At 40.6% G+C, this 26,133-nt stretch overlaps 1 protein-coding gene across 3 annotated transcripts in view; it reads left to right on the top strand.

The window, feature by feature from the left end:
- Positions 1–26,133, top strand: part of LOC123751029 (hexuronate transporter) — a 330,789-nt gene that overhangs the window by 190,861 nt on the left and 113,795 nt on the right. For all 3 annotated transcript variants that reach the window (XM_045733135.2, XM_045733143.2, XM_069333199.1), the window contains exons 4-6: positions 2,495–2,605; positions 11,912–11,966; positions 12,225–12,332. In XM_045733135.2, coding sequence (XP_045589091.1) covers positions 2,495–2,605; positions 11,912–11,966; positions 12,225–12,332 — 274 coding nt within the window. The remainder of the gene's footprint in view (positions 1–2,494; positions 2,606–11,911; positions 11,967–12,224; positions 12,333–26,133) is intronic.

Genomic DNA, 26,133 nt, shown 5'->3' with positions numbered 1-26,133 from the left:
CCCGGGAACCCACACAGCAGGCCCCGGGGCTGAGCTGTCCCCCCAAAGCCCCAGCTTCACAAGAAAAAACCGGGGCAGCCGTAAAAATCACTAAGGAAGTGAGCCCACTGGCAAACTCATACAACATAGCTGGAGGAACAGGCTCGAATGCCCCCGTCACTACCCCGGAAGGGGAATTCCTTGAGACCAACCAAGTCTCAAAACTATGTAAGCCCCACCCCGACCCCGAACCCACAGACAGTAAGGACCCGGATGCAGGGAGGAAGGGGGGGGGGAGGAGACCCGACAAGACCACCAACTAAAACAGGGCAGCCTCGGGGCTTCCGGGGAGCAAACAACCTAGCGCATTGCCACCGAAACGTAACGTGCAACGCCCGTGCTGCCTGCACCCACATAGTCAGCATAAGACTAGGTAACCGAGTCACAAACAAGCAACAAAACTCACAGGACTCAGGGCCGATGGTGTCACCCACCCCACAGGCAGCAGACGGAGGTAAAACAGGGAGAGTCACCCTGAGACAAGGAGACAGAGCAACCCTCGAACTCCCACAAAGCTAGGGGGGGACTCCGGGGCCACATCCATCGGGCCCACGCTCCCCCTAGGGGATTCCCAGGGGGAGCGTGGGCCCGATGTTTACTATAAAAATACTTGTGCTCAGATAATCCCAGGCAGGGTACTGCAAACCGGCGCCCAAGTCTACCAAACAACTTTCTAAGAACTGAACCTCCGGGACGTGTACACTCACGGGGACCTAGCAGGGGGAACCACCAGAAGAAGGATGAGAACCCAGTACAAAGGGGGCAAGAACCAAAGGCAGATCCCCCCCCCCCATCAGGCAAACAAACAAAAAGAAACAGAAAACCCTGCAAGAAGACAGTGTACCCAGGCGGAACAGAGCCGGCCGCTATGATTGGTGAAAACAAGCTGCGCCGTACCTTGTGCCCCTACCAGTGCAAACTGCCCCTTACCCGAAGGCGAACAAGGGAGACAGATTAATCCCAAAGCACACAAAGGGCAGCCGAAAACCAAACAGTAAACAGCCTAGCAGAAGCAGTACCCAAGGAACTTGTGGAAGGTAACCCCAACCCCCAAGGGCAGTACTTACAGGGCACCTAGGGAAGGTAACCAAGCAGTACCCAAGGAACTTGTGGAAGGTAACCCCAAGCCCCAAGGGCAGTACTTAGAGGGCACCTAGGGAAGGTAACCCCTAGGCGCATGCAGCCTGAGTACTGGAGACTCCCTCCTGGCTCACGCACCACCTAGAAGACAGACACCACACTCTAGGTACAATGCTGAAACAACTATTGGAGCCGCAGCACACAACCGGTGCCTTTAGCATCAGCCGAAGAATTGATGGGTGGATAGCCGGCATGAGAGGTCCGGGGGCTCCCCCTTCCCCCTCCTAGGGAGGGGGGAGCTGCGCAGACAGCGGCGCGGTGATGTGACATCATACTAGTTTACTTGTTTTCTGTTGGGGAGTTCTATCCACTAGTTCGGCTTTTGGTAGCAATTTTAACCAGAATAGGGGTTTGTTTTGGGACGCTTACCTTTCTGGATGCTTGACCCGGTTGATGGCAGACATAGACTGCTTTCAACCACACAGAGGTTTCTATAGGCCATTGCTCCCCTTGCCTCTCTGAGGGGGCCAGGTTCTGGCCGTGGTCCCTGGTAGGCCCTATGAACTCCATACACATGACTGATGCCAAAGTCTAACATTAGCATATCAGCCTGGTATAGCTCCGGGGAGCTGACGTGGCTTCCCCCCAGAAACAAGTGTCTTTAGACAGATTCTTAGTAGGACAAGCAAGTGGTGAGCCACAACCAAGTCCTAGTGGTATGCCTGCAAAATGTAAGAGAGAGAGAGAGAGAGAGAGAGAGAGTGCTCCAGAGACGTCATTACTGCCTGATGTTATAATGGAAGGGGACTCCCTTCCCAAAAAGTTTCACCTCTCCTCCACCCCCCTTCTCACCGTCTTCCATATGCCAACAAGAGTCCTCAGTAAAGGTTCGATATACATACTGTATTGTAGCTAGTATAAAAAGAGTGCTATTCTGTATGAAATGTATTCTTAATTTAATATTTTTGCGGGAGTGGCATGGATTAATTTAATTTACATTATTTTTTATGGGAAAATTTGTTTCGAGTTACCAATTTTCGACTTACAACTTTTCTCTGGGAACAGATTAAATTCGTAAATTGAGGTACTACTGTATTACAATGATTGCTGGGAAGACAGGACACAACGAGCGTAGCTCTAATCCTGTAACTACACTTAGGTAATTACACTTAGGCAATTACCTGACTCTATAACACTCACACCTGACATCTGCCAATGCCCACACCTGACACTGGCAAACACCATTACCTGGTCATTTTCAACACCCACACCTGATATATGCAAACACCCCACACCTGACATTTGCTGACACCCACAACTGATACTTCCCAATGACTGTATCTGAATCTGGCTAACATGTTTGTGTGTGCCACAGGAAGTTGGTTGTACTGGTGTGCTGCATGGCACTCACTCTGGCGACGGGGCTGACAGGAGCTGCCATGGCCTACTGGCAGCTGGTCATCCTGAGAATGATCATGGGCGCTGGGTGAGTAATGGTCTAAGTTGCTGCAGTCTCCTTGTCCTTCTCTCTCCTCTCTTTTAGGGGGCAAGTAAAGAATTAATAAATAAAAAATTATTTATTCGTTAATTTCAATTAACCTTTTTTGACAAAACTGTATTAGTCAGGTCTCAAACTGATAAAAGTTTCAGTTTTGTAAGATAAATACAAAAAGAGAGAAAAAAGTTTAAAGTTTCCAACATTTTAAAAAATAAAAAACAAATACAAATTTTAGCCAATTTCATAATATCTATCTAATAATATCTAATAGCTATCATAATAGCATCTCATCTTGATTTCTTATGTTTAATTTTTTTTTAGTATGTATCTAGCTGATGTGAAAAAAAAAATTATGAGCACCTGACAGCTGGGTGGACAGCGCTTCGGATTTGTAGTCCTGAGGTCCCAGGTTCGATCCCCGGTGGAGGCAGAGACAAATGGGCAAAATGTTTTTTTCATCCAGATGCCCCTGTTACCTAGCAGTAAATAGGTACCTGGGAGTTAGACAGCTGCTACGGGCTGCTTCCTGGGGTGTGTGTAACAAGGAGGCATGGTCGAGGACCGGGCCGCGGAGATGCTAAGCCCCGAAATCTTCTCAAGATAACCCAAAATTTAACATGAGCACATTTGATAAATCATAACTCTTAAATATCTAGGTTAATTAAAATTCTGGATCATAAGATCTGTAGAGTTGGAAACATTGTACATGTAGGATTGATAAGAATTGCTCAGAAATTGGGCCGCAAGCTAGACTTTAAAAAAAAAAAAAAATTTAATTCCAAAGTTCTGGTCACAGTGAATTTATCCAATATATTTTAACTTGTGTAAGCTATTGGTGGGGGATGTGTAATAAATGTCAAAGTTTCAGCCAAATAAATCTTCAAATAACATTAAAAAATTTTATTAACAAAATTATATTTTGGAATTTTTTACTGCATTTATATTTATATCCACACATTCATAGTGTTTAACCACCATGCTGTGCCGAGTTTATTGTTAAATTCCCCCTGTGCACATGAAATAAAGTGTTCCCCCCAAAAATCTTTTTTCTTCGTAAAATGATAAATTCCCTTCCCTGAACATGTCTGTGTAAAAATAAATACCAAATTCCATTTACTTTGGCTGTGAGGACGTGGACAATGTGCACTGTGACGTCATCAGGGCCTGGTCGCCCATGCGTGAATCGCCCAGACACGGTCACGCGGGCCATTCAAGCACCGGGTGTTGCCACAAATATATTTTCATTATTTGTTTTATGTATTTCCAATGTGGTTTTATTTGTTTTTTATTGTATATGATGCATATTTGTGTTCTCTACAATATGTATACAGTAGAACTTTCATAATGTTCCATGGAACTGTGATACATGTGTCAGTAATGTGTCCACAATAAATGTTTATTGTCGCATTATTTTCTGTTAAAAATTCACTAAAATTACAATATGTACAATTTCACACACTATTTACACAGTAACACACTGTATTACACACTCTGTGACTGTGACTGTGAGCTGGAGGAGGCAGGAGTCACACTGCAGCAAGCTCCTGGAAATATCGAATTACCTAAGTATTGGGAACAGGTTAAGGGCTACAGTGGTGTTCCAGGTTACATAAAGGTTCAGGGAAGTGTAAAAGCAAATAAAATACAATAAACAAGTAGAAGTGAGTGAAAATAGCTGAGTGGAAAAGTTTGTTTTGGTTATAGAACAAAATCAACGGTCCGTCTAATTACCACAAACTACACAAGCTTCAGAAAGCTTCCTGGCAATACGTTAATAATGAATAAATATGATATATTTACTCATTATAATGTTGGTGCTGAATGTACAACACGAAAAAACATAATTTTAATCTGGAAAAGTATCTTTTTATAAAGAAATTAGGCAAAAATAAAAAGCTGGTGACGCCAAATCAAGTCGACAATCCAAGCGTCGGTTAGGTTAGGTTTGGTTTAGTTAAGTTAGGTTAGGTTAGGATAGGTTAGGATAGGTTAGGTTAGGTTAGGTTAGGTTAGGTTAGGTTAGGTTAGGTCAGCCTAACCTAACATATCATATTTATTCATTACTAACGTATTGCCAGGAAGCTTTCTGAAGCTTGTGTAGCTTGTGGTAGCTTGTGGTAATTAGACGGACCCCAAAAACAAAGATGGCCGCCGCCACCATCCCCACTGAGAATGTAGACACACCAACAGATGATGGTTTCAAAGGATTCTCATCACAAGATATAAGGAAAGGAGGTGTTCTTGGCAGGTTAGAGATAATTGAAGATATGCAAAAGAAGTATGAAGAAAAAGTGCTTAAATTGGAAGAGGACAATGGAGCTCTTAGGAGTGAGCTTTGCACTCTCAAAGGGAGTATGTTTAAGCAAGGTAAGATTATTACTGCATTAACAGACAAGGTAACAAATCAGGAGGATCAAATCAAGGAACTAGTGAAAGAAAATGAGGAGTGGAAAATGAAGTGTGGTGACGTTGAAGAAATAAACAAGAAAATAGACTCATATGGTGAACAACTCCAAGTTTATTTATTTATTTTATTTATTTATTTATTTATGCATATACAAGAATGTACATAAGGAATGTGAGGATACAATTATGGTAATTACAGTCTTGTAAAGCCACTAGCACGCGCAGCGTTTCGGGCAGGTCCTTAATCTAAGAAAATTTTAAGGAGGTAAATACTTGCAAAATTTATAGACAAAAAAATGATAACAGATTACATGGAATGAAAAAAAAAAAGATGAGAGAAAATTATAGGTACAGTATATTAAAGCACATAGGTAGCTATGATTGATTGCAATGACAGCTTAAAATGGTAGTTGACAACAAATTGGTAGGCACAATACAGCAGAAACAATATAAGATTGATTGCAATGACAGCTTGAATGGTAGTTGACAAAAATTGGTAGTCACAATACAGCATATGGCTAGCACATAAAAGAAGACAGCAATGAACACAATGATAAGGTTGTTTGATATTACATAAAAATTAGGAGATTGGGTACCACTAGGTACAGAGCAAATTTAAAGCTCAGTGTAGGAAACTAAATAGATGAAGTTAGGTACTTTTTGGTTTTGCTTTTAAATAAGGCAAAAGTTTTACAGTTTTTCAATTCACTAGGGAGTGAGTTCCATAGACTAGGTCCCTTAATTTGCATAGAGTGTTTACACAGATTAAGTTTGACCCTGGGGATATCAAAGAGATATTTATTTCTGGTGTGGTGATAATGGGTCCTATTACATCTGTCCAGGGAGAGTTTCAGAGCATGGTTTGCATTTAAGAACAGGGTTTTGTAAATGTAGTTGACACAAGAGAATGTGTGGAGGGAGTTAATATTTAGCAAGTTTAGAGATTTAAACAAGGGAGCTGAGTGTTGTCTGAAAGCAGAGTTAGTTATTATTCTGATAGCAGATTTTTGCTGTGTGATGATGGGCTTAAGGTGGTTTGCAGTGGTAGACCCCCATGCACAGATACCATAATTAAGATAGGGGTAGATTAGTGCATAATATAGTGAGAGGAGAGCAGAGTTAGGAACATAATATCTGATTTTGGAGAGTATACCAACTGTCTTAGAGACTTTCTTAGTTATGTGTTGAATGTGGGTGCTGAAGTTGAGTCTCTTGTCTAGGAATAGGCCAAGAAACTTGCCATCATTTTTATTACTGATGTTAATGTTGTCTATCTGTAGCTGAATTGCATTTGATGATTTGCTTCCAAATAAGATGTAGTAAGTCTTTTCGATGTTTAATGTTAGTTTGTTCGTGAGCCTAAGGGCTAACATAGAGTTAGGTAAGGATCTCCAACTGGAAAACTTCACTGATAACTCACATAGAGGAAGTGAATAAAGAACTAGAAAAGTATAAAGAAGAAATAAAAGCGACATATGCTCAAGTTGTAACAGAGAAAGAGACTATCAAAGAAGTGTGTTCGGTAGTCAAAACCAGAAATGACCAACAAGAAGCAGAAATTAGGCAAGTAATTAGGAAAGAACTGGTTACCAACAGTAAACTAGTACAAAACACTGCAGATAGAACTAAGTCCATAATCATTTTTGAATGTTTAGAGAAGGAAATTTCATCTAGGGTGGACAGAGCAGCAGAAGAGATGAAAATCATTGAGAAAATAGTAGGTTTAGGAGAAGGTACAAAGGAAAATGTCTGTGATTTTAGAAGGATAGGAAAATATGAGAAAGACCAGAACCGCCCCTTAAGGGTGACGTTTAATGGAGTGAAAAACATGATGGAAGTGCTAAGAAATGCCAGGAAATTGCAGAGTGATGAGGTTGGCACACTTTGGTCAATAAGACAAGACCTCTCCAAGGAAGACAGAGAAAAGCTGAAAATAAACCTAATTGAGGCAAAACATCTAAATGGGGATAGAAATGAAGAAGACAGAAATTCTTTTTTCTACAAAGTGACAGGGACTGGAAAGCTTGTGAAATGGTACATAAAAACAAAGCAACAAGATCAGTAGTGGAAGGGGGAGTAAAGAGCAAAGGAAAAGGGAACATGTTCTTGAAAATTGTATATACCAACATAGATGGAGTGAGATCAAAAACTTTGGAGTTGCAAGATATAATCCAGCTTATGGTCCCAGATATTGTTGCATTATCAGAGACGAAACTTGAAGGAAATATAATAAATAAAGTCATATTTCCAAGAGGCTATTCAGTTTGGAGATGTGATAGGAAAACTAGGAAGGGAGGAGGAGTGGCTGTACTGGTGAAAAAACACCTGAAGGTAAGAGAGTTAATATTTGAAAATCCTCGAGATATTGACATAATGGCATTGCAGATCTGGAATCAGGATGACAAGCTGATAATTTTAAATGCCTACAGCCCACCAGCAAGCAACACATGGACAAAGGAAGAACTAGATGACAAACGAGAGGGCCTCATAATGGTCATAAGAGATATTATTGCACAGATAAAGATAAATCACAACTGTTGATACTGGGGGACTTCAACTTTAAAGCAATAGACTGGGAGGCCTATGAAGCAAGAACGGAGGACTTTTGGACATGCAGATTTGTGAACCTCATTTTGGAGACATTCTTGTATCAACACATAAAGCAGGCCACAAGAATGAGGGAAGGAGATGTACCGTCAGTACTGGATCTAATATTCACCAGGAAAGAAGAAGAGATATTTGACATCCAGTACCTTCCTCCCTTGGGAAAGAGTTATCACGTCCTGTTAGACATTGATTATGCTTTAAGATATCATCTAGAAGAAAATGGGGACATTGAAACAGTTGATAAACTCGATTTAAGGAGAGGCAACTATGGGGAACTTCAAAATTTTTTTAATGAGTGTAATTGGACAGAATTGTTGCTAGGCAGGGAAGTAAATGAAATGTATGCCAAATTTTTAAAAATATACGAGGAAGGCACACAAACATTCATACCAAAACAGAGATGCAGGGCCAGAAAACAGGATTGGTTCGACAGAAATTGTGAGAGGGCAAGAGACCAAAAGACACAAAAATGGAATCAGTATAGGAAGAGGCCAAACCCCCAAACATACCAGCGATACAAAGATGCGAGAAACAACTATACAGCAGTAAGGAGAGAGGCTGAAAGAAATTTTGAAAAAGGGATAGCGGATAAATGTAAAACAGAACCGGGCCTATTCTACAAATTCATAAACAACAAATTGCAGGTAAAGGATAATATCCATAGGTTGAAAATGGCAAACAGATTCACGGAAAATGAAAAGAAAATGTGTGAAACATTAAATGAAAAGTTCCAAAGTGTGTTTGTACAAAATGAAATCTTCAGAGAACCAGACACAATAAGAATTCCAGAGAACAACATAGAGCGGATAGAGGTGTCTAGAGATGAAGTGGAAAATATGCTAAAGAAGCTCGGTAAGAACAAAGGAGCTGGCCCAGATGGCGTTTCACCATGGGTTCTGAGAGAATGTGCATCTGAGCTCAGCATTCCACTTCACCTGATCTTTCAGGCATCCCTGTGTACAGGAATCGTAGCAGACGTGTGGAAACAGGCTAACATAGTTCCAATCTACAAAAGTGGCAGCAGGGAAGACCCCCTCAATTATAGACCTGTATCATTGACAAGTGTAATAGTAAAAGTATTGGAAAAACTAATCAAAACTAAATGGGTAGAACACCTGGAGAGAAATGATATAATATCAGGCAGACAGTATGGTTTTCGATCTGGAAGATCCTGTGTATGGAATTTACTCAGTTTCTATGATCGAGCCACAGAGATATTACAGGAAAGAGATGGTTGGGTTGACTGCATCTATCTGGACCTAAAAAAGGCTTTCGACAGAGTTCCACATAAGAGGTTGTTCTGGAAACTGGAAAATATTGGAGGGGTGACAGGTAAGCTTCTATCATGGATGAAAAATTTTCTGACTGATAGAAAAATGAGGGCAGTGATCAGAGGCAATGTATCGGAATGGAGAAATGTCACAAGTGGAGTACCACAGGGTTCAGTTCTTGCACCAGTGATGTTTATTGTCTACATAAATGATCTACCAGTTGGTATACAGAATTATATGAACATGTTTGCTGATGATGCTAAGATAATAGGAAGGTTAGAAATTTAGATGATTGTCATGCCCTTCAAGAAGACCTGGACAAAATAAGTATATGGAGCACCACTTGGCAAATGGAATTTAATGTTAATAAAAGTCATGTTATGGAATGTGGAATAGGAGAACATAGACCCCACACAACCTATATATTATGTGAGAAATCTTTAAAGAATTCTGATAAAGAAAGAGATCTAGGGGTGGTTCTAGATAAAAAACTATCACCTGAGGACCACATAAAGAATATTGTGCAAGGAGTCTATGCTATGCTTTCTAACTTCAGAATTGCATTTAAATACATGGATGGCAATATACTAAAGAAATGTTCATGACTTTTCTTAGGCCAAAGCTAGAATATGCAGCTGTTGTGTGGGTGCCCATATCTTAAGAAGCACATCAACAAACTGGAAAAGGTGCAAAGCCATGCTAATAAGTGGCTCCCAGAACTGAAGGGCAAGAGCTACGAGGAGAGGTTAAATGCATTAAATATGCCAAAACTAGAAGACAGAAGAAAAAGAGGTGATATGATCACTACGTACAAAATAGTAACAGGAATTGATAAAATCGACAGGGAAGATTTCCTGAGACCTGGCACTTCGAGAACAAGAGGTCATAGATTTAAACTAGCAAAACACAGATGCCGAAGAAATATAAGAAAATTCACCTTCGCAAATAGAGTGGTAGGCGGTTGGAACAAGTTAAGTGAGAAGGTAGTGGAGGCCAAGACCGTCAGTAGTTTCAAAGCGTTATATGACAAAGAGTGCTGGGAAGACGGGACACCACGAGCGTAGCTCTCATCCTGTAACTACACTTAGGTAATTACTCAGTACTTCAGAAGTGAGTAATAATCAACGAAGTAGCCCATGGTACACAGCGCGACTTTGCTCTCAGTGCTCCAGGTACAGATAAATTTTTGCTTCCTGTTTCTTCATTCTGTGTGCTTGCAAATAACACACTCATGTACACCCTTGGCTTTAGTACTTGTAGGTTGTATGTAGCCAAGCTTGTAAAACATAAGGTAGTATTGAAAAGATTATAGGAAAAGACCAATTTGTAAGGTAGTGTTGATAAGATCGTTTTGTATGGTCCCACACAGGGAGAGATTCAGCTTGCCTCAAAGAGTGTCTGTCAGTTAGGAAGAGATTCAGGTATTCTTGAAAATATCTTTGGAAAACACCACCATGAAAGCCGCTAACACTGTTCATCTATGCTTCTTGTATCAGATGCATCATCACTGAATGCAGAAATCAATTCATCTATGTATCACCTAAATAAATTGGAGATAGCATAGGATTGCAAGGGTGATGCTCAGAGCTACAACTGGATACTCTCGCTGTATCGTCCTCATAGGTTCTGTATCACTTGCATCCGACCTTTGTGTTAGGTCCTTACTGCTCCTAGCTTCACCAATATTATGACCCTTATGTTCTTCAAACAATAAGGTTTGAATTTCATTGACAGAGCGTTATCTTTCAACACCGCGTCGGACAGGTGTTTGGGAGCCAGATGCGCGTGCGCCTCCCTTGGTTGCTCATTCAGTACTAACCCAGCCAGCAGCCCTAGGGAATTCTGGGAATTTTTTCCAAGATGCTGCCTCTCACTGGAGGTCCTAAGAGTCCATTTCGTACACAACTAACCTTGTACACATTTAGAATTGGTACCGAAAAATCAAAACGAGTTTTCTCGGTTGGCGCAGTTTCCCGTCGACTGAGAATACTCGGTTGGCGCAGTTAAGTGGTTAATGCTGCTTTTCTGTGGGGAGTCCCGTCTGAAGCTAACTACCCCAGATAAGTTAAAAACAAAGACTTACCCGGGAGGCGGTAGCACCACTGGTCTCAAGTCGAAGAAGAAACTGACTGCTGTGACAGTCTTCCCAGTGCAACATAAGGTCAGAGAGGTCCCGGGATGTTCACGAGATACCTAGTGGCCAGTACCCTTTACGACCTGCAAAACCCCCACAACCGAATGTTGACCTAAGATATATTACCAAAGACAGCAGTAAGATCACCATACTGTATTTCCTCACATCATGAGCACAAGTGTAGACCACAGGATGGTCTTTGCAGAACAAAGCAAGTGTAAAGGAAAGATGTCATAGACACAATCAGGGAACACTGTATGAACATCAGAGATCAATGGTTGTTCAATATTTCCCAGCAGGTATAAGAAATATTACCAAAACAAAAGTGGAAGTCTTCAAGAAAAAACTGAACTGTTTTCTGTAAAAAGTAACAGACCAACTGGGCAGTACTAGAAATGTGGGCCTGGGGGGGGGGGGGCTACTCCAAGCAATAGCCAGTGGGATCAAGCTCTTAAAACTCATGCCTAGCCCCAGGCTGGGCTTGTGGAGTAAAAAAAAACTCCCAAAACCCCATTCAAGTAGATTATTTAGGCCACTTTCATCTTTCTTTCAAAATCTTTAAGTATACTCCAATTTTGAAAGAGTTCATCATTAAAATAAATGCGTAAGTGTATGTGCAACTAAGAGCTACAGTTCCTGGTGAATATAAACTTATCTCTAATATGTCTAATATGTTGTTTTGTGGAAGTACAGTATCCAGAACTTATTCTTTATCTGTTGCCTTTTACAAGAGTAGAATATCTAAAACATTTTATCAAGAATCAGTTTATATTATTTGCCTCTTATAATAAGGCTACTTTTAGAAAAGTTGAAAAGTTATTTATAGCTCATGTGACTCTATGATAGCCGGTCACTTTGTTATTTTCCTGTTCACAGGGAGTCTGCCTTCACCCCAGCCTGCAGTAGTATGATCTCTGATATGTTCCCTGAGGTACTGTAATTTTATCGTGTATTTTGATGCTTACATCTACAGTATTTAGATAAAAATCTGATCTGGTAAACATGAGGAAATAACAGATTATTTTCTGTTATTTATATGACTATGAATAATGAGATGAACAACATGAAAAAATGATTATTATTATAATTTTCATTACCTTGTAATTTTGCTTTCTTGTAAGATGCTGATCAGTACTTACTTCTACCATAAACATAGTATGTATATTATGATTGCATTTTTTCTGTGCAGTCTCGTCGTGCTTTGGCTCTCGGAATATTCAACTGGGGAGTGTACTTTGGTTATGGCCTCTCCTATGCCGTGGGCAACTTCATCACTGCCGAGAACATCGCTGACATGGTAGGTGTACAAACTTTGGAAGTAGATAGGTGTAATAGATGGGTGTAATAGAAATATAAGTATCCGCTCAATTTAACGGCCTCTATTATTCCGATCTGCTGGTAATAATGACCGGTTTGGGAGATCGATATCTGGAACCTCGTATACCGGCCTGGCGGTCAATATTACCGACAGTCGGTATTGGGTTTGTTTTGGCATCGGCGTCCCCTCACATGGCAACCAGGCCACCGACCTCGTTCGTCCAGAGTCGTATATTACATCTTAACTTTCTTTTAAAATGATTCAGTTTAACCCTTAAATGGCGCATAGCTATATACCATTTGACACCCACAGGCGCATACAAAAAAAAAAAAAAATATATATATATTTTTTCTTCCTAACCTGTTAATTTGTGTTCACTGATCACGGGAAAAATAATAAAAAAATCGTAGGTGGCATATATTGCCCACTATAGGGCGGGGAATTCTGGCAAAAAATAGGCGCTGACTCAGCTTGCGTCTCAGGCGGTCTGTTGATTGCCAGCTGTCAGGCCGGAGTTGTCACAAAGAGATAATTACTTAATTATTTCAATGTCTCTGATTGATTTTTCGTAGTTTTTTTGCTGTAATATTATTCAATAGTGTGTAGTGTGATATATTTATATAATAAAATGAGTGAATCATCGCTGTACTCAAAAATATGGTGTGCATATTGTTGATTCAATTATGTTCATCAAACAGTGAACAAATACTTTGTCGGTTATTACACTATATACACAGGTTATATATAAGTATCTGCATGTTTTGTTCACCATAACGAACCACTAAGTTGCTATTATTTGTCAAAAAGTAACGAGGAGTGACCGCCGTGTACCAGCCAGCCACTCACGCCCACCCTCAAGTCACCTGACTCACCCACATTCTCACTCAATACTGAGGCCCCTAACACCCTGGAGTTTGGCCCACGATTTTTTTTTTAAATAGCGTCTGTTTACAAGAGCCCTGATGAAGGTGTGGTGAACCCCGTGTATCCGTGGGCCGTTTAAATCTTGCGTAGTACTCCAAAGCATCACATGATGCGATGCTCAATTTACTGCAAGTCGGTCAAAGCATCATATGATGCGATGCGCTATTGAAGGGTTAAAGAAGAAAATTCTAAATTAGTGTTAATAAAATATTTTGAAACAGTTGTTATTAAGCAAAATTCTTTGTTTTCTTATTAAATACCTTTTATAGTATAATCACTAGGTATTTTTTTTTCCTACGGACCTAGAATGTACTGCGCCGGGCCATGTGTTCCCATTGTTTACTGTGAACTCGCGTGGCTAGCTTCAATTGTGAAGGACATTACTATTAATTGTGATCTTCATTTCTATTTACAAAATGCCAAAAGTTACCCAAGGAAAGCGCCTGATGGTTGCACAAAAGCTGGAGTTAATTAAGAAACTCTATAAAGGATATTCTCATGCACGAGCAGCAGCAGTTTAACATCAGCAAAAGTATAGTAAGTGACATCAAGAAACAGAAGGATACACTATTAAAATAGTAGAGCACAACAGAGTAATTACCTAAGTGTAATTACCTAAGTGTAGTTACAGGATGAGAGCTACGCTCGTGGTGTCCCGTCTTCCCAGCACTCTTTGTCATATAACGCTTTGAAACTACTGACGTTCTTGGCCTCCACCACCTTCTCCCCTAACTTGTTCCAACCGTCTACCGCTCTGTTTGCGAAAGTGAATTTTCTTATATTTCTTCGGCATCTGTGTTTAGCTAGTTTAAATCTATGACCTCTTGTTCTTAAAGTTCCAGGTCTCAGGAAATCTTCCCTATCGATTTTATCAATTCCTGTTACTATTTTGTATGTAGTGATCATATCACCTCTTTTTCTCCTGTCTTCTAGTTTTGGCATATTTAATGCCTCTAACCTCTCCTCATAGCTCTTGCCCTTCAGTTCTGGGAGCCACTTAGTAGCATGTCTTTGCACCTTTTCCAGTTTGTTGATGTGCTTCTTAAGATATGGGCACCACACAACTGCTGCATATTCTAGCTTTGGCCTCACAAAAGTCGTGAACAATTTCTTTAGTATATCGCCATCCATGTATTTAAAAGCAATTCTGAAGTTAGAAAGCGTGGCATAGGCTCCTCGCACAATATTTTTTATGTGGTCCTCAGGTGATAGTTTTCTATCTAGAACCACCCCTAGATCTCTTTCTTTATCAGAATTCTTTAAAGATTTCTCACTTAATATATAGGTTGTGTGGGGTCTATGTTCTCCTATTCCACATTCCATAACATGGCATTTATTAACATTAAATTCCATTTGCCAAGTGGTGCTCCATGTACTTATTTTGTCCAGGTCTTCTTGAAGGGCATGACAATCATCTAAGTTTCTTATCCTTCCTATTATCTTAGCATCATCAGCAAACATGTTCATATAATTCTATATACCAACTGGTAGATCATTTATGTAGACAATAAACATCACTGGTGCAAGAACTGAACCCTGTGGTACTCCACTTGTGACATTTCTCCAGTTCGATACATTGCCTCTGATCACAGTCCTCATTTTTCTATCGGTCAGAAAATTTTTCATCCATGTTAGAAGGTACCTGTCACTCCTCCAATATTTTCCAGTTTCCAGAACAACCTCTTATGTGGAACTCTGTCGAAAGCCTTTTTTAGGTCCAGATAGATGCAGTCAACCCAACCATCTCTTTCCTGTAATATCTCTGTTGCTCGATCATAGAAACTGAGTAAATTCGATACACAGGATCTTCCAGATCGAAAACCATACTGTCTGTCTGATATTATATCATTTCTCTCCAGGTGTTCTACCCATTTAGATTTAATTATTTTTTCCAATATTTTGACTATTACACTTGTCAGTGAAACCGGTCTATAATTAAGGGGTCTTCCCTGCTTCCACTTTTGTAGATTGGAACTATGTTAGCCTTTTTCCACACATCAGCTACAACTCCTGTAAACAGGGATGCCTGAAAAATCAGTTGAAGAGGAATGCTGAGCTCAGGTGCACATTCTCTCAGAACCCATTGTAAAACTCCATCTGGACCAACTGCTTTGTTCTTATTTAGCTCCTTGAGCATTTTTTCCACTTCGTCTCTAGACACCTCTATGTGCTCTATGTTGTTCTCTGGAATTCTTATTGTATCTGGTTCCCTGAAGATTTCATTTTGTACAAACACACTTTGGAACTTTTCGTTTAATGTTTCACACATTTCCTTTTCATTTTCCGTGAATCTATTTCCCATTTTCAACCTCTGAATATTATCCGTTACCTGCAATTTGTTGTTTATGAATTTATAGAATAGACCTGGTTCTGTTTTTTATTTGTCTGCAATCCCTTTTTCAAAATTTCTTTCTGCCTCTCTCCTCACTGCCGTGTAGTTGTTTCTCGCATCTTTGTATCGCTGGTATGTTTGGGGGTTCGGCCTCTTCCTGTATTGATTCCATTTTTGTGTCTTTTGGTCTCTGACCCTCTCGCACTTTCTGCTGAACCAATCCTGTTTCCTAGTTCTGCTTCTCTGTTTTGGTATAAATTTTTTTTGTGCCTTTATCATATATTTCACAAAACCTGACATACATCTCATTCACTTCCTTGCCTAGCAAAAAGTCTGTCCAATTATACTCACTATAAAAAATTTTCTCAGGTTGCCATAATGTCCTCTCCTAAAGTCAGGTTTTTCATTTGCATCGACCGTCATATTTTCTTCCAGATTATAACACATTGCATACTTTATTCCCCAAAAGACATGGTCACTTTTACCCAAGGGAGGAAAGTACTGAATGTCAAATATTTCTTCCTCCTTTCTGGTAAATATCAAATCTAGCATGGAGGGGACGTCCCCTTCCCTCATCCTCGTAGCTTGTTTAACATGTTGATACAAGAATGTTTCCAGGATGAGGTCTACAAATTTACAGGTCCAGAAATCTTCTGTTTTAGCTTCACATGCTTCCCAGTCTATGGATTTCAAGTTGAAGTCGCCGACTATCAACAGTCGTGAACTATCGTTATCCACTCTTGCTATGATCTCTCTCATTACTGTTATAAGACCTTCTCGTTTACTATCTAGCTCCTCCTTTGACCATGTGCTGCTTAGCAGTGGACTATATGCATTTATGATCATTAGTTTATCATCCTCATGGCAGATCTCTAGTGCTATTATGTCAACTTCTTGTGGATTGGCAGTCACTATTTCGTTAACCATTAGGTGTTCTTTCACCAGCACAGCAACGCCACCACCTTTCCTGATTTTTCTGTCCCGTTTCCAAATTGAGTAGCCCCTTGGGAATATGACCTCATTTAAAATAGCATCTTCAAGTTTTGTCTCCATGAGTGCAACAATGTCTGGTGTCTGCAGCTGTATTATATCACTTAACTCCAGTATCTTTGATCTTACTCCATCTATGTTGGTGTATGCAATCTTGAGGAACTTGTTCCCCCTCTTCTTATTTTTCACTCCCCCTTTCTCTAATGATTTTGTTGGTTTGTCTTTATGTACCACTTTACTGGCCTGCCTACCCCTATCACTTTGTAGAAAAAAGAATTGATTTCTTCTTCATTCCTGCTCTCATTTAAACGTTTTGCCTCGGCGAGGTTCAGTTTCGACTTCTCTCTATCTTCTTTTGAAAGATCTCGTCTTAACGACCACACTTTCCCATCCTCATCACTTTGTAATTTTCTAGCATTCCTTAGTACTTCTTCCATCTGTTTGGTACCATTTAGGGGGATCCTCAAAGGTCGATCTTTCCCTTTTACATATCGTCCTATTCTCCTGTAGTCGCAGACTACAGGAGTGTGCTACTTCTGGTGCTGCATGTTCGAGAAAAACAGTAATGGCTGGTCAGTGCCCACAATTGGATGCTGCAGTGTATAAGTGATTTATTCAGCACCGTACAATTGGCATGGCAATATAATTTGAAGAGCTTAAAGTTGCAGCAAGTAAACTTGCCATTCAATTAGGTATAAAAGACTTCAATGCAAGTGATGAGTGGGTTGGAAAATTTAAGGCTCGGCATAACATTTCAAACACCAAAAAAATTTCTGGTGAGCCATCAAGTGCTGATCCCACTAATGTTGATTCATTCAAGGCTAAATTAACCCTTTAGTTGCGCAACACGTCATATGATGAGTTGAGTGACTTGCAGTAACTTGCGCTCTACATCATATGATGTTTTGGAGTAGCGAGCAAGATTTGAAAGGCCCGCGGGGTATAGGGGATCTCCATACACTGCCCAGGGGCTATAGTAAACAGCCGCCATTTTGAAAAAAATCCAGCTCATGCTACCATCGCGTGCGAGGCCTCAGTTACCCAGCAGCCACCATGTCGAGGGCACGGCCGAACGCTTCCCGGACACGCACCACACAATCACTCGCCCAAGAGCAAATAACCAGTAAATTACTTTCTGATGGTGAGGAAAGTGATTTTGATGACTCTGACATTGATAAAGACTACACACAAGTGACCGATGATGATAGCACGGACAGTGAAAATGAGATACAGCCGCCTCCCATGGCGAGGCCTATACGCTCACCCATGCCACCTCGCCCAGTGTTTACTCCAATTCACCCTCGACCACACAGGTCCTGTGCTTATTTAGAGTCTGAGGATATTTTCGGTGACGAGTCAGAGGAAGGTGATTCTTTTTCTGGTTTTAGTGAAGTGGAATCAGAACATGGTGTTACCGAGCCTGGTGCCAGTACCAGTGGTGTTACTGGGCGAGAATTTGTTGCGTCAGCAGCCTCTCACCCAGCCAAGCGCCACTGCATGGAACAACATGAGGCACCAAGAGCCTCATGTTCAAGTGCTTCCACCTCACATGCACGTAGCGGCCGTACTGTGCGTAGATGGGCTTCAGCTCCTGGTCCACGGGGTGCATCGCTTCCTCGCCGTGGTGCCCCTGTTTCATCCCCTGCGTCTCGCAGGACACCAGGTGTACTAGTGTGGAGTGATGGTGCTGGTTTTATTCCTCAAATTCCTGCCTTTGACTATAAAGACGTTGGGATTACAGAGCTTTTCCCTGATAATGGAGAGGATATGAGTGAATTGGATTATTTTACAGCATTCTATGATGAGCCACTCATGGAATATATTGTACACGAAACGAACCTTCATGCGGCTCATCTCATTAGAAGAGAGATAACAGAATTTTCACGATTGCAAGGTTGGAAAATCACCAATGTAGGTGAAATGTATGTGTTTTAGCAATATGTATGTTGATGAAACACTGTGTCAAACACGCTATCACAGATTACTGGAGCAAAGATCTGACTATTCCAACACCTTTCTTCGGGAAATATATGTCCCGAGACAGATTTCTGATACTCATCAAGTGTCTGCATTTTGCAAGTAATGAGGACCGGACAGAGGATGATAGACTTTGGCGAGTCAGGCACTATATGAATGAAGTGATTGGAAAATTCAGAGATTTTTACGTACCAGCACAGAAGCTGGTGATTAAATCCCTTGTACTTTTCAAAGGACGTGTTTCATTCAAGCAGTATATTCCCTCCAAATGAAACAGATTTGGATTGAAATTCTTTGTACTGTGTGACTGTGAAACAGGATACGTGTTACACATGATTCTGTATTCAGCTAGCGATGTAGACATTCCCGGTAACGATGAACATGGTTTCTCGGGTAGTGTGGTGAATGGCACCACACTCATGGAAGTGTCACTAATGGCACCATGGATGAACAAGGGCCACATCCTATACACATAATTCACAGATAATTACTATACAAGTCCATTGCTAGCTAGGTTCTTGATATCTTGAGGTTATCTTGAGATGATTTCAGGGCTTTAGTGTCCCCTCGGCCGGGTCCTCGACCAGGCCTCCACCCCCAGGAAGCAGCCCGTGACAGCTGACTAACTCCCAGGTACCTATTTACTGCTAGGTAACAGGGGCATTCAGGGTGAAAGAAACTTTGCCCATTTGTTTCTGCCTCGTGCGGGAATCGAACCCGCGCCACAGAATCACGAGTCCTGCGCGCTATCCACCAGGCTACGAGGCCCCGCCCCTTGATAGAAAATAGAACCGGATTGGTTGGCACAGTAAAGGCACGAAGAAGGGAAATGCCAGTGTTTAACGTTGGACATGCAGTTGGTGAGTGCTAGATACGGAAATGTGATCAAATACTCTTGGTACAGTGGAAAGACAAGAGAGAAGTGAATCCTGTTGACATCCGTTCATGAGGGTACAATGGTGAACTGTGGCAAGGTGCACCGTGTAACGAAAGCACCAGTATATAAGCCAGATTATGTTCTTGACTACAATATCAACATGCATTTGATTGATAAGGCTGACATGATGGTTGGCACTATCGAGTGTGTGCAGAAAACATTGAAATGGACGAAAAAAAGTGTTTTTTCCATCTTGTTGACATGAGCATGTTGAACTGCTATAATTTGTATCTGGTGAAAACTGGACGTAAACCTATTTTCCGTTCATTTGCTATTACACTTGCAACACAGTTATTAGCAAAGTTTGGTAAAGATGTCCCTGGCATTCAAAGATCAATCATGAACCCAGTGTTGCAGCATGCTGCAACACCCAGGCTCGCTCACATAGATGCCTTTCAGCAACACAGACTAAAGAATGTGCCACCAGCTGGAAAGCATGCAATAGGCCAACGTGAATGCCTAGTATGTAAAACAACAAAACAGAGAGAACAGAAACGTGGTGCAAACATGGTGTGAAGCGTGTGCAGTTTCACTGTCGACTGCTTCAACGACTACCACTCACTCCAAGAATTCTAAATGCGCAATAATAGTGCAAAAACCTATGCATAATGCATGCTAGTGTGTACATATAAAATAATGAACATTGTGATTACATAATATAATGGCGTAATGGAAAACATGTGTGCGCATGTGTATACTCGATGTATGCAACATTTATTGACAATAACTGTGATGTAACATTATGTGCAACACAATTAGTGACTAATATTGCAAATAATACAGACCTAGACACAGTAAATAATGACGTGAAAATAAATTCATGGCAACTCTGGCTGCTTGAAGACCGCGCGCGACGCCTTCGGGATGCACTGTGCATGAGCGAACATGCAAATAGTGACGTCATTGCCCATCTTGTTGGCTCAATTACGTCGCCGGTAAGTACAATTGATTTTTTAATTTTTTTCCTGTGATCAGGGAACACGACTTAACAGGTTATGAAAAAAAAAAAAAATTTTTTTTTTGGTATGCGCCTGTGGGTGACAAATGCTAAATAGCCAGGTACCATTTAAGGGTTAAATGAGTATATTGTCAGTAATAATTTAAGCAAATATCAAGTATATAATGCTGATGAGACAAGGTTTATGTGGCGAGCTGTACCAAGTACATCCTTAACCAGTAGGATGCAGGAAAATTTTCCTGGACGAAAGATAAGCAAGAAATGACTCTCAGTCTTGCTCTGTGCTAATGCTGATGCCTCTCACAGGACAAAATGTGCCATGGTAGGCAAGTCTAAAAATCCTCGAGCCTTAAAAAATATAATGCAGGCACTACCTGTAATATATTACAGTTCAAAGAAATCATGGTTTAATCAAACAATATTCATGGACTGGTTTTAAAACCATTTTTGCAAAGAAGTTAGAGAATTCCAGATCAACAAATGTGAAATAAGGGCCAGTGAGGTTAAGGCATTGTTGCTGCTAGATAATGCCCCTACTCATCCCATTAGCAAGTTAATTTCAAGGGATGGCAGAATAAAATGCATGGCATTTCCACCAAACACAACATCCTTGATCCAGCCCATGGACCAAGGTCACACACAGAGATCACACTAACGTGATGCATCAAATGAACAAATCCACAAGGGCCGTGACGAGGATTCGAACCTGCGTCCGGGAGCATCCCAAAACCACTTTTTGGGATGCTCCCGGACGCAGGTTCGAATCCTCGTCACGGCCCTTGTGGATTTGTTCATGGACCAAGGTGTTTTCCTTGCTGCTAAACAAAAACAGCAATGTACAAAACAGCAATGCTTGAAGATGTTTTAGTTGTTTTCCTTAGCGAGGAAGATGAATTAACAGGAAAGGATACAAGAACTCAAAAAACACTAGAAAATCTAAAAAAGTACACAATTAGGGAAGCAATATTCCACTGGGCTAGGCTTTGGAATAAAGTGAAAGAAACCACACTAACAAATTCATGGAAGAAACTGTTAACAGAGAGGCCTAGATGTGAAGCAGCAGTATCTGATAGTGAATTCAAAGGTTTTGAAAATGAAGCCAATGATTTTGAAGGGGTTTGAAGAAATAATTCGAACAATGTTGCTCCAAGCTGGTCAGGGTGTACAAGTGAATGATATCAGTGAATGGTTAGAAAATGATTATGATTCTGGTTATGAATTGTTAACTGAAGAACAGAGTGCTCAAAGTGTTCCCGGAAATGACTCTGATGACTCTGATGATTCTGATGATGACTCGGACGATGTTGGTGAGGCTCTGCATAGAGGTGTCGGATATCAGAAAAGATTGGAACAAATTGAGGAACTCATTGAATATTCAAGAAAAAGTAAACATGAGGTTGTTGGAAATTATTATGTACACTTTACAGCTTTTAAACAATGTCTCAGAACGTTAGCCAGAGAAAAAAAGATTCAGACAAAAATTGATAAATTCATGATTTCAACTGTTCGTGAAAAATCTTCGTCTACAAGCCATGCTGCACCCGCCAATGCTGAATTCCCATCAACAAGTTGTGCAGCCTCCACCAGCAACAAATGGTCTACAAGCCATGCTGCACCCGCCTATGCTGAATTCCCATCAACAAGCCGTGCAGCCTCCGCCAGCACTGAATGCTCTACAAGCCATGCTGCACCTGCCGATGCTGAATTCCCATCAACAAGTTGTGCAGCCTCTGCCGGCAACAAATACCCTGCAAGCCATACTGCGCCCGTCGATGCTGAATTTCCATCGACAAGTCGTGGAGCATCCGCTGGCAACGAATGCCTTACAAGCCATGTTGCACCCACCATTGCTGAATTCCCATTGACAAGTCATTGAGCATCCGCTGGCAACGAATGCCCTACAAGCCATGTTGCACCCGCCGTATCGGCAAGTCGTGGAGCATCCGCTAACGAGATAAAATATGATTGAAAGGCATATAAATTAGTGTAAAAAGTGTTGATAGAGTACAGTACAGTATTGTAACGGTTAATGATTGATTAAGCCTTGACAAAAAGATACTGTACAGTGTAAATATACAGTAGAAATAATTTTCAGTTGTGAAGTAGAATTAGAACTCGTGTGAATTAGTAGTAAGTCTAGCTGTTGTGTGAAATAAATGCTTGAAAATAAGTGTACATACTGTATGTGCCCTGTATACAATATAAACTATATAAAACTGTACTGAACAATATAAAACAAGTGCTGCAGAGGATGACATCATTTTCATAGCTTCTTAATCTTCAGCTTCATTAAAAGTAAGTCAGTTTACCAATTTTTTTATAATATTACAACATATTAATTGTTTTTTTTTCAACAAAAAATACATTTTAGTCTCTGCAAATGTATATTCTATCATTAGCAGAGAAAAGGTGAACTCAAAATATTTCGTCTTGGCTAGCTCTCGGTGCAAGGTTCGGTCGCCATTGTATGGCCTGGCTGCCACAGCCTGTGTCGTAGCATTAAAAATACATTACCTGCACTGTACAGAGTAAAACAAAACACATCTATAAAATTTTGAGAAAATATTAACAATCACTGATTGATACATGAAATATTTTGCAATACAAAGGAATGAACCAATTTTTTCCCACCCATCTCGACTTGAACAGAGCGTGTTCACACATCATCCATGCAGCAGCCAACAGCTGGCTTAATCGTTGGTGTGGCACTAAATTGGAATGCAATTACACAATGAACTTTATTTAATTTTAGTTATTGTGATGGTGTCCACCCCTGTATTTCATCCTTCCCAGCTTAGAAGAGTCATATCTCTGTAGCCTAAGTATTTTCAAATGTTCAGGGAACATTTTCATGTGTGGGAAAGCGTGGAGCGTGATATAGCTGGCTGGAAAGTTGCCAGCTAAGTTTGAAAATGCAAGGGGGTTACGCCTTTTGAGGCACAGGACGGTGTTGAGCCATCCTGTTTCCCGTCAAGACATCCTGACGCTTCCCGGCACCTGATTAGCCAGGGGAGGTCATGTGCCAGAAGTGGCCAATGACGAGAGCCCTCGGGCAGTGTGACGTCATGAGGCTGAGGGCCCGGGGCGGCGGGCGCCTGAGCGGGAAGAGTACGTCACGAGCCATCATAGAGGGGAGATGCGCTCGAGCGAGCTCCGGACCTAGAGGGCCCTTACCAGTAGATTTAAGCTCCGCTTCGATTCTGCAGACAGTCTGAGAAGCCATCCAACTTCCTTGGAGTGCACAGAGGCAAAGAAGGACTGGATGAGAGAGCCAAGATTTCTATCAAGAGTCTGCAGCAGAGGGAACGTTGGGCTGGTGACGTCTGGGACGCCCACTAGAGGACCATGTCTTACACATCAAACGAGAAGCTAGGGCCGGGCCCAAATCTACAGGCAGTTAAGGCGAGGGGAAGCTGTGCTGGACTGTGAGGAGTCGACAGTGCCAGTGAGAGTGAGGACGACGACGGAGGTACCTGTCTCCAGTACCCCAGAGAATAGGAGGAGGAAGGCAGTACCTGTTGAATGTGAGCACGGCGAGGACACGTTATCACGAGGACGACGGAGGAACCTGTGTGTGGGAACTGTTCATTAGGAGACCAGAAGCCAGGACCAGGCTCCTCAACATCCCTCAACAGAGGACGAGTCAGCTTTGTGGTTGGAGTGAAATAAGGTAGATAATTGTCCCTCCGTTACCCCTTTTGAGCTAGGCGAACTAGAGTATTTTGTATGTTGTGAATATTTCTTCTCATTTTATTGTCTAAGTGATAGAATATTAGGTTAGGAGCCAAGAGCATTTAGGCGTGAGTTGGTGCATGTGTGCATTAACGTGGTGATGTTAGTGATCCTGGAAGGGTAGTTGGTGTGCAAGGAGCCACCAACAGGTACTCTGAAACGTCCAGTTGATCGCCTTGCTAGAGGCGTGGGAAAATCACGACGTTCTGACAGCTGGAGCTGTCAGCTGATCGTGCTGCCAGAGGCGCGAGGTGTGTGCCCGCGCTGGAGGAGTGGACCCAGCCAGCTGACCGTGTTGCCAGAGACGTGTCATCGAGAAGTGTTGCTGCCAGAGGATGATTCCTAACATAGACATTTCATTATGCCATTTATATGTGTATATATGTTTTTCTTCAGTAAACTTTTAAACTAACTGAGGAGTTTAAGTGAGCCTCCATTCTCTAGGGCTAGCTATATATATATATATATATATATATATATATATATATATATATATATATATATATATATATATATATATATATATATATATATATATATATATATATATTATTAAATATGACCGAAAAAGTAAGATTAATAATTCTAACACGAATTTTCTCAATCTTTCGTACATTTCTTTTCACTGTTGGAGGTATATCAAAAAACAATTCTCCAAAATTCATTTTTATTTCTAGTCTGACGCGACATGAGCGCGTTTCGTAAAACTTATTACATTTTCAAAGACTTAAGTTTACAAATACACTACTGAATAGATCTTACGCATCTCCGATTTTATATCTACATTTGAGTGAGGTGGATGGGGTGAGGTGGCATTAATAGGGTATTAATTTCATTAATATGTTGATGAAATTAATACCCTATTAATGCCACCTCACCCCATCCACCTCACTCAAATGTAGATATAAAATCGGAGATGCGTAAGTTCTATTCAGTTGTGTATTTGTAAACTAAAGTCTTTGAAAATGTAATAAGTTTTACGAAACGCGCTCGTGTCGCGTCAGACTAGAAATAAAAATGAATTTTGGAGAATTGATTTTTGATTTACCTCCAACAGTGAAAAGAAATGTACGAAAGATTGAGAAAATTCGTGTTAGAATTATTAATCTTACTTTTTCGGTCATATTTAATAATATATATCTACAGGAAAGACTGCTACCAAAATATACTAATATATATATATATATATATATATATATATATATATATATATACATATATATATATATATATATATATATATATATATATATATATATATATATATATGTATATATATATATATATATATATATATATATATATATATACATATATATATATATATATATATATATATATATATATATATATATATATTTTGGTAGCAGTCTTTCCTGTAGACATATACAGTGGTACCTCGCATAACGATTGCCCCAAAAGACGAATATTTTGGGTAACGAACGGCCCGATTGGCGTCAAATCGTCCCGTATGACGAACGCTGGTTTGAGTAACGTCAACACCACATGGTGGGGTCGCGCTGCTTCTTGCACATTCTTAGACGCCTCCGACGATGCACATAAATTATGTTGTTCTTGTTTAAAGATGCTAATGATGCTGGGATATAAAAGGGTGACTGCTGAGATGTTGCAAAGCATTGACGTATTTGTAGGAAAAAAGAAATGAAATGTCTGATATACAACAAATGTCAAAAAGGTTCGTTCGGTGGTCGGCAGGTAGGCTGCTCCATGTTTCTTACATACAAAAAACGTAAATAATAAAAAAAATGAAGAATTTTGAAAACCAGTACAAATGTCAAAAAGGTTCGTTCGGTGGTCTACAGGTTGGCTGCTCCATGTTTCTTAACCCTTACACTGCTCAGGGGTCCTTGGGACATTTACACCCCTGTGCGCAAGAAAAAAAAAAATTCAACAAATTTTTTTCGTCTTC

The sequence above is a fragment of the Procambarus clarkii genome, chromosome 4 (genome assembly GCF_040958095.1).
Source record: "Procambarus clarkii isolate CNS0578487 chromosome 4, FALCON_Pclarkii_2.0, whole genome shotgun sequence".
Taxonomy (NCBI): Eukaryota; Metazoa; Arthropoda; class Malacostraca; order Decapoda; family Cambaridae; genus Procambarus; species Procambarus clarkii.
This window is presented reverse-complemented; position numbering and strand designations above follow the sequence as displayed.